The 16,368-nt window shown below is 63.2% G+C and overlaps 1 protein-coding gene across 3 annotated transcripts in view; it reads right to left on the bottom strand.

Annotated features, from left to right (window-relative positions):
• Positions 1-274: 274 nt before the first annotated feature.
• Positions 275-16,368, bottom strand: part of DAGLA (diacylglycerol lipase alpha) — a 62,026-nt gene continuing 45,932 nt past the window's right edge. For all 3 annotated transcript variants that reach the window (XM_035012982.1, XM_035012984.1, XM_035012983.1), the window contains 13 exons: positions 16,284-16,361; positions 14,322-14,446; positions 11,626-11,779; positions 11,165-11,248; positions 10,981-11,058; positions 9,985-10,065; positions 8,961-9,103; positions 8,566-8,634; positions 8,175-8,247; positions 6,734-6,930; positions 5,880-6,009; positions 5,190-5,374; positions 275-3,811 (listed from right to left, as the gene is read on the bottom strand). In XM_035012982.1, the coding sequence (XP_034868873.1) occupies positions 2,863-3,811; positions 5,190-5,374; positions 5,880-6,009; positions 6,734-6,930; positions 8,175-8,247; positions 8,566-8,634; positions 8,961-9,103; positions 9,985-10,065; positions 10,981-11,058; positions 11,165-11,248; positions 11,626-11,779; positions 14,322-14,446; positions 16,284-16,361 (2,346 nt within the window). In that variant the 3' untranslated portion in view covers positions 275-2,862. The remainder of the gene's footprint in view (positions 3,812-5,189; positions 5,375-5,879; positions 6,010-6,733; positions 6,931-8,174; positions 8,248-8,565; positions 8,635-8,960; positions 9,104-9,984; positions 10,066-10,980; positions 11,059-11,164; positions 11,249-11,625; positions 11,780-14,321; positions 14,447-16,283; positions 16,362-16,368) is intronic.

The raw sequence follows: 16,368 nt of genomic DNA, 5'->3' as shown, positions 1-16,368 counted from the left end.
CTTTCAAGGCCCTGATGAGGTCATGAACGTGGATTCCCCCCCCCAACCCCGTACATCTTTCACAGGGGCAGGGCTCAACAAGGGACTGCCCCCATTCGTGTGGGGCTCTGAGGGTCTTCTGGTCCCTCACTGTGACTCTTAAGTGTGGTCCTAGACCAGGACATCGACAGCAGCGCGAGCCAGGCTCAGAGGACCCCCCCCACTGACCTCAGCTGCGGGGGGGGCCCCCCAGCCCATCGCCCCCTGCTGGGAAGAGAGGTCACTCAAGGCAGCGTGCTTCTACATCCAGTTTATACACAGCTCTATACAATATACAGAAACCTTTATATACAGATATATTTATAGAATAAGCTATATTAATTTGTCTCTCCTTTTTACAGCAATATTAGTTTGGATCTTTCATACAGTAAGTACAAAAAGTCGTGGGCGAATGGCACGGACAGTGCATGAGTGTCTCTGGGGCCCAGCTGCTCGCTACCGTTTGCATATGGGGGTCACCCGGGCCCCTGGGGGAACAGGCCAGCTCACGGCTGGGAGAGTTTGTGCTGCGGTCTGGGGGAGCGAGTGGGGGTGGGTCTGAGCCTAGCTGGGCTGAGGGGGGTGGCTCAGACCCCCCAAAGTGTGGTGTGGGGAGGAAGGGAGAGATGCGCAGCAGGCCCATTCCTTCAGGGATATGGGGGGCAGGGGCGGGTTCGGGGCGGGCTGACCCTGGGGCATCCAGGGCTGAGTCCGAGCCTGCCCCAGCCCCAAGTCTGTAACCCTGTGCGGCTGCAGCCTTGGGGGTGGGGAGTCTGTCCCTGATGGCTCAGTCCTGGGCATGGGTGGGTACCACGCCCCCTTAGAGGTCCCAGGGCCCACCCTGGCAGAGGAAGAATTAAAAGGCCAGACACCAAGTCTCGCCCAGCAATTGGCTGAGGTGCTTGTTGGAACTTTACTCTGATTTACGATTTGTTTTTTTAAACTCTAAGAGCCGCTGATTCCATCTTGCTTCTGCTGGGCCCAGGCTCTGCCAGCAGCGGGCCCCTCAGCAGGGGCATCCTGGAGTCTTGTTGGGGGGGTGGGTGTCAGAGAGGGAGGGAGGCCCAGCTCCCCGCTCTCTGTCTCCATCTGTCAGGGTGGGCGGGGGTCCCAGAGCAGCAGCCGGGCCAGTCCCTGTGTGGGCCGGAGGTCAGGACACAGGCCCCAGGTACCAGTGATCATGAGATTGGGGGGGGGGTGTTCTTGGTCAGGGGGGTCTAGCAGCCCCGGAGAGGCCGTGGAAGGGCCAGCATGGGGGGGTCTGCCTCCAAGACGAAGGCACAAGCGGGCGATCAGCGCCTGGGCACACACCAGTTTTCCAGACCCGGGGTCAGAGCAACAGGAAGGACACGGGGGATGGCAACATCTGAAACTGAGCTCGTCCTATGCACCCCCGCTGCACAGGCCCCCCTCCTAGTCTAGTTTCTCGCGGGCTGGGAGGGGCAGCAAGCAGGCAGGGCAGGTCGGGTGGGGTGCGAGCCCCAGCAGCCCCTTCCTCAGGAGCGGCACACACTCATGCACATGCACAGACTCGCCCCACGCCAGCATGCACAACCTTCCCCAGCCAGCTTCCCCGGGGCGGGGGCGGGGGGGCGTTCTCCGACTCCCCCTCGCTTCCCCAACCCAGCAGGGAAGGAACCCCTCAAGCGTGGGCTCTGGAGGCCTCCAGCTAAACGGGGAAGGCCCCAGAGCCCCTGGCCCTCCTGCTCCCCTTTTAGCCAGGTCCCACAATACACCACTCTTGGCTCCACTTCCTGCCAACAGGACATTGAGGATGGGGGGTGGGAGGAAGAAAGCCCTGCTGCTAGGACAGAGCTCAGGCCAGTGAGGAGGGGGAGCTGAGAGGAGCAGAGGCGTGTTTGGTTTCAGATCCCAGGGCCTGAGGCTGCCTAGGCGTGGGGGCGAGGTGATATAAAGGGGTTACATGGGGCCCTCAAAGGAAGGGGGATTTGGGTGTCCTCCTTCTTCCCAGGGCACTGACCCTGCAGCCAGGGGTGGTCACACCTGTGACTTCTGCCCTTTGAGTGGCCAGGATCCCTGGGGGTAGAAGGCAAGCCGGGAAGTAATGGGCAGATGGGGCAGGCCAAGGTGCCTCGGGCCAGTTGCCAGAGGGATCACCATGAGGGGCACCAAGCAGAGAAGGGGTAGTCTCGACCCCACTCTCCTCCAGGCCCCTCCAGGCCCCCTCCAGGCCCCGTGGCTGCCTTGGGCTCTGTGGAGACGGGCCCCCTCCCCTCCCTGCTCGGAACCCATGATAGGACAGGGTGTGTGGGGGGGTGCTTGCAAGCCCAGGAAACATCCTGAGCCCAGCCCAGCAGCATCTGTAAACATACACAGCACTGCGGGCCATCTTGGTGTGGGGTCACCCCAGGGGGCTGGCCAGCAGGCACCAGATCTGGGGGGTGGCCAGGGCAGATGCCAGCCTGGACCACAGATGTGAGTATGTGGGGAGAGAGCTGCTCTCCATCTCGGCCCCAGGAGAGCAGCCGGAGGGCAGTGATGGGGAGTCGCCAGGCCCACAGCCCGTCCTGTGGGGCACAGTGAGGCTGAGAAGGCGGAGTGCTGCCCTGCCCACCTGACAGGCTGCCCCAGGCTCCTCCCTGCTCCACACTCCTCCCCCATCTAGAGGACCTGGATCCCGGCCCGCCCGGTGGCCCTAAGCTGAGGTAGGGCTGCGGACCCCCAGCTCAGCAGCAGTGCCCCATGCCTGAGGCTAAACTGGCCCCTGGGGGGGGGCTCTCCTCAAAGCGGCCTGGCCCTGGGGGCAGCCACCAGGAGCCCGAGGGGCCACCTGCTCCCCCCTCCCCCCCGCCCGGGCCTCAGCCAGCAGTCACTGCTGGGGTGCTAGCGCGCCGAGATGACCAGGTCGTCCTGCTTGGTGGGGCTGGCCCCGTGGCCGGTGGGGGTAGAAGTCCGGATCTTGTCCACTGCCAGGCACTCCTGGCTGCTGAGACCCGTGGGTGTCAGGTCCATGAGTTCGCCCGAGGAGCTGAGCGGGAAGGAGGGCGAGAGCGAGATGCCCGAGGAGGGGTCCGCTGAGCCGGCGAAGAGCCTCGGGGGCTTGGGCACCAGGTTGGGCTCAAACTGGGCGCGGAGCAGGATCTCTTGCTGGCTGGGGGACTTGGGGCCCTCAGCATAGTCGCTGGTGGGGCTCTCGGGCACCACCATGCAGTAGAGGTCCTGGAAGGAGCTGCTCTTACTGTCGAGGTTGAAGAGGCTGTCGATGAACTCCGCGAACTCCAGCACCTGAGGGCTGGGCGAGTCCCCCAGGCGCCCGTTGTGCAGGGCCAGCTCCCCCCCGGGGGCCGCCCCGCCTCCGCCGCCACCCTCCTCCTCGTCCTCGGTGGCCGCCGCACTGGGGGGCCGCTCGGGGGTGACACCCCCGCTGCCCAGGGCCGCCTCCAGGGGCTGCGTGTCCTGGGAGTGCTTGGACAGGCTGTCGGCCCCCAGCAGCTCGGTGCGCGAGCTCAGGGACGGGTTCTCCTCGGGGATGGCGGGGTCGATGTAGAAGAGGTGGCCCTCGTCCCGCTCCAGCACGGCGTGGAGGCTGGGCGAGCCGCGGATGCTGCGGAAGCCCGACGAGCGGCGCGAGTCGAAGCTGTACAGGGACTCGGTGTCGGACAGGCTCTCCATGGTGGCCAGGGGCGCCCGCCGGGCCTGCAGCTCGGCCGCCAACCGCTCCTGGGTGGACAGCAGCAGCAGCTCCACGGGGTCCTGACGGGCCGCCGCCGCCGGCGTCAGCAGCCGCCCCTCCGAAAAGCCCTCCAGGCTCATCTCAGACTGGCACTTGCTCCTACAGAGGGCAGGGCAGGGGGGCGCGAGACTCAGGAGGGGCAGGGACACCGGGGGGGGGGGGGGAGTCCCCCTCCTGGGCTGCAGGGAACTTGGGGAAGGGAGGAGGGAAGAGTTAATTTAGCGGTTGCTCAACAGTGTGGGGCAGGGAGGCTTATTTTGGAAAAACAACTCACAAGAACCCAAGACAGAAGACAAAAGGGGCTGATGCTGTGGGTGGGGTCACTGAAGGCCTAAGGCCCCGCTGGGAGCCCTGGGGTGCCCAGAGCACTGCCCCAGTCACTCATGAGGCAATGGTGGGAGGGGAGAGCGGGGAGGGGGAGGGAGAAAGGGAGAGAGCACTGCCCGAGCTGCCCCCACTGGTTCTCTCACACCCTCAGGGCCAGTGCCCCTTCTGCATGGGGGGCGGCGGCGGCCGGGATCCCACACTGGGGTTCCTCCCCCCTCTGCCATGGGTTAGACCCTCTGCTGGACGGACAGGAGAGAGGCGGGGGTGGGGGGGAGAGGGGGCCCAGCAGCTCCTCCGAGCAGACGTGGTCCATGCAGCGGCCACAGGAAATGCACAAATGGTGGGGAGAGGTGTCCAGGTGTCCCCACCAAGGGCCTGGAAGTGGCGACCACCCTTCGGAGCAGCCTCCTGGCCAAATCTGTGACCTGCCCTGGAAGGGTCCCAGGGAGGCAGGAAGACTCCCCCCGCCACCGAAGGAGCCACCCTTTCAGAGCCAACCCCTGTAAGAGTGTGTGTGAATACGGCGTGTGTGCGGGACCAGGGGCAGGCACGCGAGGCCTGTGACGTGTGCAGCGTGCATCCCAGGTGTCTGCATGCGTCCGTGTGTCTGGGCCCACGTGCATTCACACACTCACGTACACGGGGGCCCATTCTTGCAGCCCTTCTGTGCGTGTGGCTCGGCCCCTGTCTTGTTGTGTGTCCCGTACGTGAGTATGTCTGTGTGGGGCTCTCCGTGCACCCAGAGCTACTGCTTGTGAGCACGTACGTACATGCGCGTGTAAGTGGCACCACGAGTACACTTGTGTGCGTGTATGTGAGCGCACGGTACCCATCTGTGTGGGCTAAACGGCTCTGAGTGAATCTATGTGCTTGTGGCCCCAGGTCTGTGCATCCCTAGGTGACCACCACGCCACGTGGGCTTCGGTGATGGCAGGCTAGGGGGCCCGGGGAGCAGGCCAGGAGGTCCCGGGCACAAAAGCAAGTCCCTTAGCCCTCTGCGCCGCTGTGCAGAGCTTCGTGAACACCCGGAGGCCCAGCGCGTGCACGGGATACGCACGCGCACAGGCATTCATGCTCGGAACGCACCTGTGGCGCCGCTCGCCCCCCCCCCCCCGCCGCGGCGGGATGGGGCTGCGCAGGCAGGGCTCACCTGACGCTATTTCGGTGGTCCGCGGCGGGCAGCTCCAGGGCAAGGCCAGCGGGCACGGGTGGCCCCGTTGGCAGCGGCTGCTGTTGGAAGATGAGCTCGGGAGTCAGGTCCACCTCAGTGGGGCTCACCATGACCTTAGCAGCGGAGAGCAGGGCCGTCTTCCCCTTGTTGTAGTTCTCCAGCACCTGGGGACAGGTCGGGCAAGCTGGTGGCGGTGGTGGAGGGGTGACAATCACATGTGGGGGCGGGGCAGCAGGCCAAGCCTCTCAGGCCAGAGCCTCATGGGGTCGGCCGGGCCCCACTCCTGCCCCCCACCTCCAGCCCAGGTCCCTGCTCCACCAGGACGGCCTGGGACTGGCCCTGCAATCATGCCTTGCCCTGCAGATGGACCAAGCTGGTGTTCTCCTTCCCTATGGTCAGCCTTTCCGTGGCCACGTGATGGCTGAGGGTGCCCCTGCTCGGCTGTGCATCTGTCATGGGCCAGGTCCCTGGGAGACTCCCAGACCCCTCCCCGCCATGGGGCCCACATAGCGATGTGGACAGCAGAGGTGTGGGGACCAAAAGGCGAGTTCTGGCTCACTTCTCTGAGCATCCGCACCTTTGCCTGTCCTACGGGGACGGAGACCTGGCCAACAGGGCACTGCAGGGCTCTGATGAGGCGTCCCTGCCCAGGCTGCCCCGGGGGCTCACCTTGTTGAGCCCCTCCATGACCACATAGGGGAGGTGCTCATGCAGCATGGCCGGCGAGATGATCACTTCGTTGAAGGCCTTGTTGTCGCCCCAGATGGCAAAGTACGTGGGCTCCTCCTGCTCACAGCAGCTGGGGGGGCATAGGGGCCGGAGGGAAGCTGAGGGTGGGTGGCAGCCTGGCTCCGGCCCCCAGGTCCCTGGGCTCCCTGCTCCGGCCTCACCCGAAGCCCTTACCCTCCCCCTCCCCCGGCCAGGAACGTTGATGCCAAATGGGCCTAAGCCACAGTCCTTACATAGCCTACTACCTGCTCGTGGCCTGGGCCACACCTGCTCCACCCTGGGCAAGGCCCAGCTCACAAGCCTTTTGTCACTGGGACAGAGGGTTCAGGCCCCACCCTCTGAAAGAGCCTGAAGTGGGAGAAGTCTATGTACTGCTGGCCCGTTCATCTCTCCCACCCCCGCCCCAGCCCTGCTCACAAATGCTGCCCACTAATTCCAGAGGGGATGCCACACAACTGAGGTGGGAGCTGGCCAGGGCCTCAGGGGGACCCCCCAGGGCATCCACTTTTAAATGGACCATAAGTGGGGAGAGCTACCCTGGGGGACACCAGGGAAGGCCTGGCACTGGGAACAAAGGCTGGGACTGTCCAGAGAGGAGCCTGGGGTCCTGCTCTGCTCTTTTGTTCTACTTCCACGGCCCAAGGATAGGGCAACCCTGCCATGAGTGTCCTGGGCAATCCTCTCCCCGCCTCTGCCCACAGTCCCAGGGGGCGGCTAAGCAAGGCCAGCCCCGTCCCCCACGCCCCTGGCCACTGCTGCCTCCCAGCTGACCCAGGGTCGCAGGCAGCACCTACCAGCACTGCTCTGCTGGGTGGTTGTGGACCACGTGGATGATGCGGCCGGGTGGGTAGAGAGGGGTGCTGGCGGACAGGGCGATGGTCAGGTCGCTGGGGTGGGTCCAGAGCCGTGTGCTGGCGAGGGTGGCCACCTCGACCTCCTCAGGCAGCTCCGACTTGGGGATACATTTGGTGGCCCCCACGATAATTCGCCACTGTGCAGGGTCGGGGGGGAGATGGGCACAGAGCTGACCAGGGCTGGCTGGTGGGCAGCGGCAGGAGAGGCCTCAGAAGGGGGCTCAGGGGTGACAGGTGGGAGCTGGGATGGATGGCCATGGGGCAGAGGCAAGAACAGTGCCCACCTGAAGAGGCAGTGGCTGAGGCATATGGTGGCCACAATGGCCAAAAAGATGCCAAGGACAGATGACATGACAGTGTTGAATTTCAGGGCTAGAAAGGGGCTGGAAGACCAGTCAACTCCTTATCTAGAGGATGGGGAAACAGCCCAGCAAAGGAAGGGACTTGTTCTGGGTCATGTCCCGCATCAGAGACAGAGCAGACCCCGAAGTTCAGTCCAGCTGCATCTACGAGGCCTGGCCACGTCTGGGTTGGCCCCCAGCCACCCACCTCCCGGGCCTGACGAGTGCGCAGGCCTGGGTCCGATAGGAGCAGTTCTGCCTCCCAGAACCAGGCTCCTGCAGGTAGACATGGCCCCCTAAGGCTTTGCTGCCCTGCCCACCCCTGCCACCTGGTGCCTGGCCCAGGGCCCTGCCTGCCAGAAGGTCATGGGCACCAAGGCTGGGAACAGTCCAAACTGGGCGGAGATGATGAGTGGGGTGGGGCCGGGGGTCAGAGAAGACATGCTGGTTCAGGTTGGCCCCTTCCTGCCTGCCTCGGGGTACCTGGCCACAGCACCCACGCCCGCCTGGCACGCTGAGGCTGGCTCGGCACAGGAAGAGCCCCCCGTGTGCTTGGAGACCTGATAAGGGATGAGGCAGGGCTGAGCCTCTCCTTAGCCCCAGCGGAGCATCAGAACAAACTGCACCCAGACCCCCTCCGGCGGTGGCATCAGGACTCGTGGAGTCTGGGGAACCGCAGCGGGCTCGGCAGAGGCCTTCCTGTCACGAACTCGAAGCACCTCGAGTTTGAGCCTTGGGCCTGCTTTTTCCTGACTTTAGGCAGCTCTGGGTGACAGGGCTGGCACTCAGGAGCCCTTGGTCCCAGTCCTGACAGCTTGTGTGAGCAAAAGCAAGTCCCTTACCCACTCTGGGCCTCGGTTTCCCCCTCTGTACAACGACAGGCCATAGGGGAGACAAGATGAGTGTGGAGGTGCTGAGAGTTTGATGGCCCGGGGTTCCCGTGACATCAGCCACATTGAGCCTGGCCTCACATGGTTGGGCTCTCTTGTGCTTTGTGCAAGCCCAGCATGCCCAAGTGGGTTGAGGGGCGGGGGACTCACTTTGGGCTTGGTGCTTCGCTGTAGGACGTCTAGGAGCTGTCTGCGGAAGCCTTCCAGCTGGGAGAGGCCGATCCTGGGGAAGGAAGCAAGCCGGGTGTCAGCCTGGCCGGGCCGGGGACTGGGAGGGGTGTGGCGTGTGGGGGCAGAGGGGCAGGCCCATGGCAGCCACAGAAAGGAGAAGACCACGGCGTCGGTATCATGGGGTGGGATGGGTGGGCAAGGGTGAGTCTGCAGCTCAGGCAGGGTGGGGCCACCTGTCCTCTCGCTCTGGGGACTCTGGGGGCTCTGGGATTCCCTGGGGAGATGGGAATCTGAGGGAGAGGTCCCAAGGAGGCAGGAATAGCTGGCCAGGATGGTGGTGAGAGGGAGCGACTTGTGACTTGCAACTCGCCTGGGGACAAGATCTTTGCCCAGAACCACGGCCGTCACAAATTCCTTGGAGTACTCCATGGCGTCCTCGCTGCAAAGGAAGCCAGGGGTTGCTAAGGCAGGGGTGGTGAGGGGGCCCTGCTCCAGCATTCCTGGGGTTCATGTTTTGGTTCAAGGCCCTCTGGGGAGCTCACAGGTGCCAGGCTGGGCTGCCTGCTCCTGGTCGCACCTTTCCTGCCCGTGAGGCTTTGCGGGGTGCAGATCCTGGGGTCTGCCTGGCATTTGACAGAGCACCCCTCCCTCCACTTACCAGGCCATTTCCAGGCCCCCATGTGACCAGAAGGCAGCCTGCCCAGGCCAGCTCCCAGGCCTTTAGCCCCCATCAACCCCAGGCAGCTCAGGCCCCGGGCTGCTCACCTCAGCAGGCCTCCTGGTGGGGAGTAGGCAAAGCACTTGAGGGTAGGGTACTGGGGGCGCAGCAGGAAGGAGAGGATGGCCGCGGTGCCTGCACCCAGGGAGTGGCCCACCACAATCAGGCCATAGTGTTTCGTTCCTCGGCCCTGAAAACCAGGAGAAGTCTGAGAGCCCTGCCCCACGGATTGTCTGGACTACAGCTGATACCGGGCAGGCAGAGGGGTCTTCCCAGAGTCCTGACACGGGGTGTGCGTGGCGTGGTCACTGAGGCAGCGGAAGAGCCAAGCTAGATTCGCACAGAGCAACTTCCTGGGGAGACTCTTCTAATAAACTCCCACTCACCTTTCAAAACCTTGTTCAGAGTACCTCCTTGGAGAAGCCCCTCCTGATTTTCCGGGAGAGACTTACTCCCTCCTAGACGCTGTGTCTATACGCATGGAAGACCTTTCTATATGGTGATTATACTCTACTGTAATTGTGTACATTCTACGGAGATTATCTTCTAGAATAATCATTGGTTCACCTGCCCCTGTTTCTGTGCCCCAGCTACTAGACTGGGGTCTCCTGAGGCCAGGGACTGCTTGGCTTTGGGAAGGGTGGTTGGAGCACCTTGGGGCTGCCTGCCCGGGGAGCAGGGGCTGGGTAGGATCCGGATTGCCCCAACCAGAGCAACACCCTTCCTATGGGCTCTGGAATTATTTTTCTTTGTGGCCTGCTCTATATTTTGAAGGCCCTGACCAGAACCATCTTCGTGCCCCCAGTGCCTGGCATGGAGCAGGTGCTCATAACTGGGGGGGCTGGGCAGGGAGGCCCAAGAAATGCTGGTACGAGAGAGGAAGGGGTCAGAGGCGGGGGAGGGACTGAGCAAGTGAGGAGGGGGCTGCGAGTCAGGCATCAAAGGGGAGTGTAGGAGCCTGGCTTGTGCGGTGTAGGGGGGCTCCACCATGCACGCACCCTGCCCCCAGGGCTGTTTTGGGGGAGGCAGAGTCGGCATGGCCAGGGCTCAGTGCCAGGGAAAATGCCTCACCAGGTCTCGCCCAAAGGCCTGGGACAGGACCATCTCCTGCTCCAGCTTCTTCTTGATGTACTCAGCCGAGAGGACCATTCCCTGGGCAAGGAGGGACAGAGGTGGGTGTCACGGGGAGGGAGGTCTTTTATCTTTTTTTTTTTTTTTAAAGATTATTTATTTTGAGAGAGAGAGAGAGCACGCAGGGAGCAGGGGCAGAAGGAGAGGGAGAGTCTTAAGCAGACTCTGTGCTGAGTGTGGAGCTGGACACAGGGCTTGGTCTCACGACCCTGAGATCATGACTTGAGCTGAAACTAAGGATCAGATGCTTGGGGGCACCTGGGTGGCTCAGTCAGTTAAGCGTCTGCCTTCAGCTCAGGTCATGATCCCGGGTCCTGGGATCGAGCCCCGCATCGGGCTCCCTACTCAGTGGGGAGTCTGCTTCTCCCTCTCCCTCTGCCCCTCCCCCTGCTCATGTGCGTGCTCTCTCTCTCTCTGAAATAAATAAAATCTTTAAAAAAGAAAAACAAAAAATATTAAAAAAAACCCAAAAGAATCAGACGCTTAACAGGCTGTAGCCTAGGCGCCCCGGGAGGGAGGTCTTTCAGAGACCAGCAAAACCATGACTGGAATCTCACCAATCCTGTCCCAACTATTTCCTCTTTGGCCCTCCTAACAACCTGGCTGTGGGGGCTGGTGGACACTTTATCACATCATTTCCATTTCACAGATGACAAAACTGAGGCTCAGAAGAGTTGTGTGTCTCACGGAAACCAGTCTCTTCCCAGCTGCCTCTTCAGGCTCTTCTGGGGCAGGATCTGGGCCAGGAAGGACGGTGGGGGTCCCAGTGGGTGGGCCACAGTGGATCTTCTAGATGAATCCATGCTCCTCTGACCCATCTCTCCCTGGGGGCCCAGCAAGCAGGGAGGACCCCCCACCCCGACAGCAGGACAGGTGTGTGTGCTGGCAAGGGAGGAGAGGAGGCAAGGGGCCTCGGGGGCCGGGAAGGAGCAGTACCTTGTGCCCCAGCCAGGTGCCATGGTGCCCCTCCACGGGGAGGCGCTCGGCGTCACCGGTCAGGTCTGTCAGGGCATCCTTGTGGAGAGAGAGGACAGGTGAGGGCTGGGGTGGGGACAGGAAGGGGGAGGCGGACACCCCTCAGGGGCCGTGAGGGGTGGGCTGGGAGCCACACACAGCATACCTTGGGGGAAAGGGTTCCCCGGATACTGATCACCACCTTCTTCTTGTCGTGGTCCACTGCCACATAGAAGGGGGTCTCGTAGACCTAGGATAAGGGGGGCTCATGAGCCAAGTGGCCCTGGGATGGGGCCAGACTCGGGGAGTGACCTACACAGGTCTCCTGGCCAAGGAACCAGCTCCCTGGGCCCCTGCAAGGCTGCCGGGGCTCCCTGTAGGCTCCCCTCCAGCTCAGGCCACCTGAGAGCTGCGTCCTGCCTGCGGAGCCTGCAGGGACCGCCGCCCCCTCCCCAGGGCCTCGCTGTTGAGTCCCCCGCCCCCTCCCCCACGGTCCGGGTCGGGGACCACTCCCTAGCCCCAGGGGGGTGCAGGCCCGGCTGGGGGGAGGGGACAGGTCCCAAGGCCCACCGAGGACAAAGGCTGGGGGCTGGGGGGCGCTGCACGTGGGCCGGCGTGGCCCCTCACCGCGTCATGGCAGGAGGTGTACACGATGTCCACCGCGGTCATGTTCTCGTCCAGGAAGTGGCGCCGGATGGCAATGGCATTGCAGCCACAGCAGTTGTCCTCCTCGATGGTGACTCCTGGGGCAAAGCGGGGCCGCGCGGGGCACAGGCAGCACCTGGCGGGGGGGGGGCAGGGGCTCAGAGACCCCAGAGCACCTGTCCCTGCCAGCCTCTCTGGAGCGCCCCCCAGAGGTCCCACAGTCCTCGCCCTACTCGGCCTCCTGGCGGCAGGGGACCCGGTGGGCCTCTCCCTCTCCCCGCACCGCTCTCCCCGCCTCATCCCTCCATCGCTGCCCCCTCACTGGCGGCCTCCCTGGGCCCGTCCTCTGCCACAGCTGCGCCCTTCTCTCCTCCCTAGCTCCTCACCCGTCCCCCGCCTCTGAGCTCCCGAACCGCCTGACCTGCTCCGGGCCCCCAGATGCCCCCCTTCCACCATCACCTCTGCCTCAGAGCGTCACGGTGGCCTCCTGACGGGCCTCCCTCGTCTACTCTTGCCCTCGACGTTCTCCATTGGCAGCCAGAGCGACCCCCTAAGATCTAAGTCGAGCCGCGTCGCTTCACTCGAAACCCGACAGCGATGCCCTTCCCGTCCAGTGTAAGAGCCAGAGTCCTTGCGAGGGTCACCGGCGCTGCCCCATCTGGCCCGGTTCCCTGGCTCGCTGCCTCCGACCTCCCTCGGGCCCTGCTGGCCCTCCTGCCCACCTCGGATGCACTGGCCAGGCTGCCCAACCGGACTCCTCACTTCCTTCGGGCCTCTGCTCAAATGTCTGTCATGGTGAGGTCCACCTTGGACGGCCCCTCTAGCCCAGCCAGCCCCCTGCCAGTGTTCCCCGGCCGGACAACACCCCCTTTATTTCTCTCCCAAGCGTGCCTCTGGTCCTAGAGGCTCCGCGTCCTTGTCTGTGTACTGTCTGCGTCTCCCCCCGGCAACGGCTCCCCAGGGCCGGGGCTGCTCGGCCCCGTGTGCAGCCACGTGCCCAGCACCAGACACACAGAGGCGTCTCCCAAAAGAACAGCGGAGCGTCTGAGCGGGGCACGCTGCTCGGGGTGCAGCGGCTCCTCAGGCCGCCAGAGGGAGCCAGCAGCCAACAGATGGGGCCTTGGAGCCGTGAGCCAGAACACCAGGCCCCTGGGGGCTCCCTGTCTGGAGAGGACAGCTGAGATTTTGTGAAGAGTCCTGAATTTCGGGGATGCTGAGAGGTTTGTCCTCACCCAAGCAGTGCCTAAGGGACTGTTACCCACTTCCCAATGAGGAGAGGCCTCGCTGGGAAAACTCAGGGTCCAGCCGAGTCTGGGAAGCCACGGGGCCTGTGGTGGGCGACCACCTCAAGGCACATGGGGGGAGCCCTCCCCCGACTGCAGGGCCAAGTGGGGGCCGGCCCGGGTCTGGGGGCCAGACTCCTGCTCCCAGGGAGCTGCCTCCTCTCTGCAGCCTCAGCTGGCATGTGGACACCACAATGTGGCCTTCAGGGACATACACCTGGGCTTTCTCCTCGCAGCCCTGAGGAGCTGACAAAGCATCCCTCCTGTCTGCACATCCCCCCGAGGGCCCAGCCTGCCAGCGACTCCCTGGCTTCTCAAATACCCCATGGGCAGGCGGGACAGGCACCAGGTGGCGATGTCCCCCCCCCCCCCCCGCCAATGAGTAACGGAGCAGAGCCTGTCAGAGCCCAGGGCTCGAGGCTCCTGGTCTGGTGCTCATTTGGAGAAGCTTCTCAGCAGTGGCAGGGACTCCCAAGGATGCTGGAAGGAACGCCAGCTGTGGGAGGGGGCATGGGGTGCCTGGTCCACTCACTTGGTGAGTCACTGGGGATGGGAGAACAGGGTCCCAAGGGCCACCCAGCCTTCTGCAGAAAGGAAGGGCAGCGCAGGAGGGGTGTGGCTACCCCAAGGGCAGGGGTGTCACAGACAGAAGGTCAGCCTTTCCAGACGAGGGAGCCAGGGACCTGTCCTCCTTCTGTCTGGGCCAGGCTGAAGGTGCAGACACCAACGGGGAAGGGCCCCTCCTGGAGCTGTGCCCTTCTCTGGCCCAGTTGGGAAAGCAGAGTCCACTGGTGCCCAGGGTTGGCTTGTGGGCAGGTCTGGGGCAGGTGCTTGCCCAATCCCTGTGAAGAGGGTCAAAGTCTTTCACTAAAGGGCCTTCTTGACGCCCTTCCAGAGGCCTCCATGGACTGGGCCTCTACTAGGAAAGTCCCTTCTTTCAGAAAGGCAGACCACAGGACAGGAGCAGGAGAAGAAAGACGTAGGCAGAGGGGAGCGAGGCAGAGAGGGGCGGGAGGAGAAGGGAGCCAGCAGGGTCCGATGCTGGGCAACCCTCATTCGATCCTCTCAAACCAACTCCAGGAGGTAGGTATGGCCATCCCCACTTTACAGATAAGGAAACTGAGACTTGCGGAGGTAGGCCGACTCGCCCATGGCTGCCAGCGACAACATCTGGATTCAAACCAAATACTGTGTGATTCCAGAGCCCACGCTCTTCCCCGCCTAAGGATAATGCAGACCTAGAGAGGCCGAAGCCCAGAGGCGGTGTGGAAGAGAAGCCACGCAGGCCACAGACCACGGAGGTGGGGGAGAGTCTCCCCCAGGCTGGCCCAGCCTCAGGACCGCTGCTCGCCCGCACACGCCGGCCGGCCGGAAGGACGGGACAGGGGTACTCACGAGCAGGACCGCGCCAGGCGGCAGAGGCCACAGGCTGGCTTCCGCATCAGGTACATGGGCCACCCATAGGCGGCCAGGGCGAAGAGCATGTAGTAACAGACCTCTTTGTAGCGGAGCATCTCTTGCTGGAAGAAAGCAGGGGGAGGTGGTCACCTCTCACCCTTCCGGCCTACAGCCTCTAGGCCCAAGGGCTCCCCTGGATGGAGGAGGGAGCGGCCCTCCTGACCTCCCCAGGGACTGCAAGCCCACCGTGCTCCCGCCTTGGAGGAAGGACTGCTCCTCCAGATGATAATTCCATTTCCCTAATTATCTCCATGCAACCAGGGCACGAAGCCTCCTGGGGCCTGTCCTGATGCTCCAACCTCCAAATTAATGATTTGGGGACAGAAAACCACTCGGAGCACTGGATCGATTTCTTTGCCTGTTTTCCAGAGAAGGGAAGTGAGGGGGAGGCGTGAGTGGCCATCACCCGCCTTAGCAATCAGGCCTGGGAAGGGAAGTTTAACCCTCAGAGGCCCTGGGCCCTGCCCTCCAGCTGGGGGTGTCCGGGCCTTGAGCAGTAGGGCTGGCCCTGTAGACGCTGGGTGACCTGACAAATCAGCAACACTCTCTCAGCCCGCAAGTTCTTTGTCTGCAAATATGGGGAGACTCCAGTTTGACTGGGCAAGTCACAGGCTCCCCATGGATGTCTGGAGCAGATTGGGATCTCTGCAGAGAAAGGCGCCAGTTTGAAACCCAGCATCTGAGGCCGGTGGCTATTGTAATTATCAGCCCAATGCGCTGGAAGGAGACAGGAGACACAGGTGTCCCAGCTAAGCGGCTTCCAGTGTCCCGGGAGTGCCAGGCGCCGGAGGGCTCCTGCACTTAGGGGGAATTAGTCACCTTGTAAAAGTTAAAGAGGGTGATTAGTCATCTTCTGAAGTGAAATAGGTAGCTCCTTAATAAGAGCCCAGAGGGGTGGAACCATCCCCGGGCCAGCTCTGTCTGCTCTTTAGGAATGAGCTAGAGAAGGTAATTATCCTCTCCGTGTGTCGGAGCTCGGCTCCGGCTGGAGGGCGGGGCGCTGGCAGGCTCTGCCAAGTGGCAGGCAGGGACCCCAGCACCTCAAGGCTTTGCGGCCTGCCTCTGCCCCCCCCTCACATGGCGAGAGAGCCCGGGGCGACCCAGGTAAGCGAGGCCAGGCGGGGCACCTGCTGCGGGCGGGCCATTTTCAGAGGGGATACACGCAGCTACTTTGGGCAGTGGGGACAGACGGGGACTGGAGGCTTTTCTAGGGGATCTAGATACAAGGGAGGAATCCTTTCAAGTCGGTCCCGACTGCGGAACTGGACTCAGAATGGCTCATTTCCTCCCCACTAGAGCTCTGGGGGGAAGGTATGCCCAGCATCATTACCCACTCAGGAACGGGCTCAGAGGGGACGGAGGACTTGCTCAAGGTCACAGCGACAGTGGCAGAGCTGAAGCACCCTCAAATCGGTTTGCTCCTGAGGCTGCCAGCTGCAGCGTCGGCCTGGGCAGCCCAGGACCCTTGTGGTGGTGCAGGGGCTCCCCTGGCCACGGGACCGGCCCCACCTTTACCTGTGAAACACTGGGGCTCTAGTACAGAAGCCTGGAAGAGGTTCCGTAAGCAGTGCGGTACTACGTCGTGCTGCCTCTTAGGAGAACAGAGTAGCAACCGTGTAAGCCGCGCATGCCTGGGAAGCACTTTAGGATCTCAAGAGGCCAGGACCGAACATTCTGAGTGTGGTGAAGCCGATTCCAGGGTTTTGACCGTGGGACCAGCATGATGGGGGCGGTCCTCAGGAGGAAGGGGTGTGAACTGAGGAGGGAGGCTACGTGGGGAGCTGCAGGGGGACCCACAGAGGAGGAGGTGCTGCCCATGCCGTTGGGGCAGTGGGCAGGTGGCCCGCTCAGGCCGCCCCAGCAGAGGGCGAGGGACCCGGGGCAGGGGGTCTGACTCACCGAGTTCTTGAGGTCGAGATACTTGGTGTTTCTGGTCACTGGCATCCCAGACAGGAAGGTCAAAATGTCATTGTTCGCCTGCAAA

Source organism: Mirounga leonina, unplaced genomic scaffold (assembly GCF_011800145.1).
Source record: "Mirounga leonina isolate KUSES-001 unplaced genomic scaffold, KU_Mleo_1.0 Mir_166, whole genome shotgun sequence".
NCBI lineage: Eukaryota > Metazoa > Chordata > Mammalia > Carnivora > Phocidae > Mirounga > Mirounga leonina.
The sequence above is the reverse complement of the archived record's forward strand: the minus strand, read 5'-3'. Positions and strand labels throughout refer to the sequence as shown.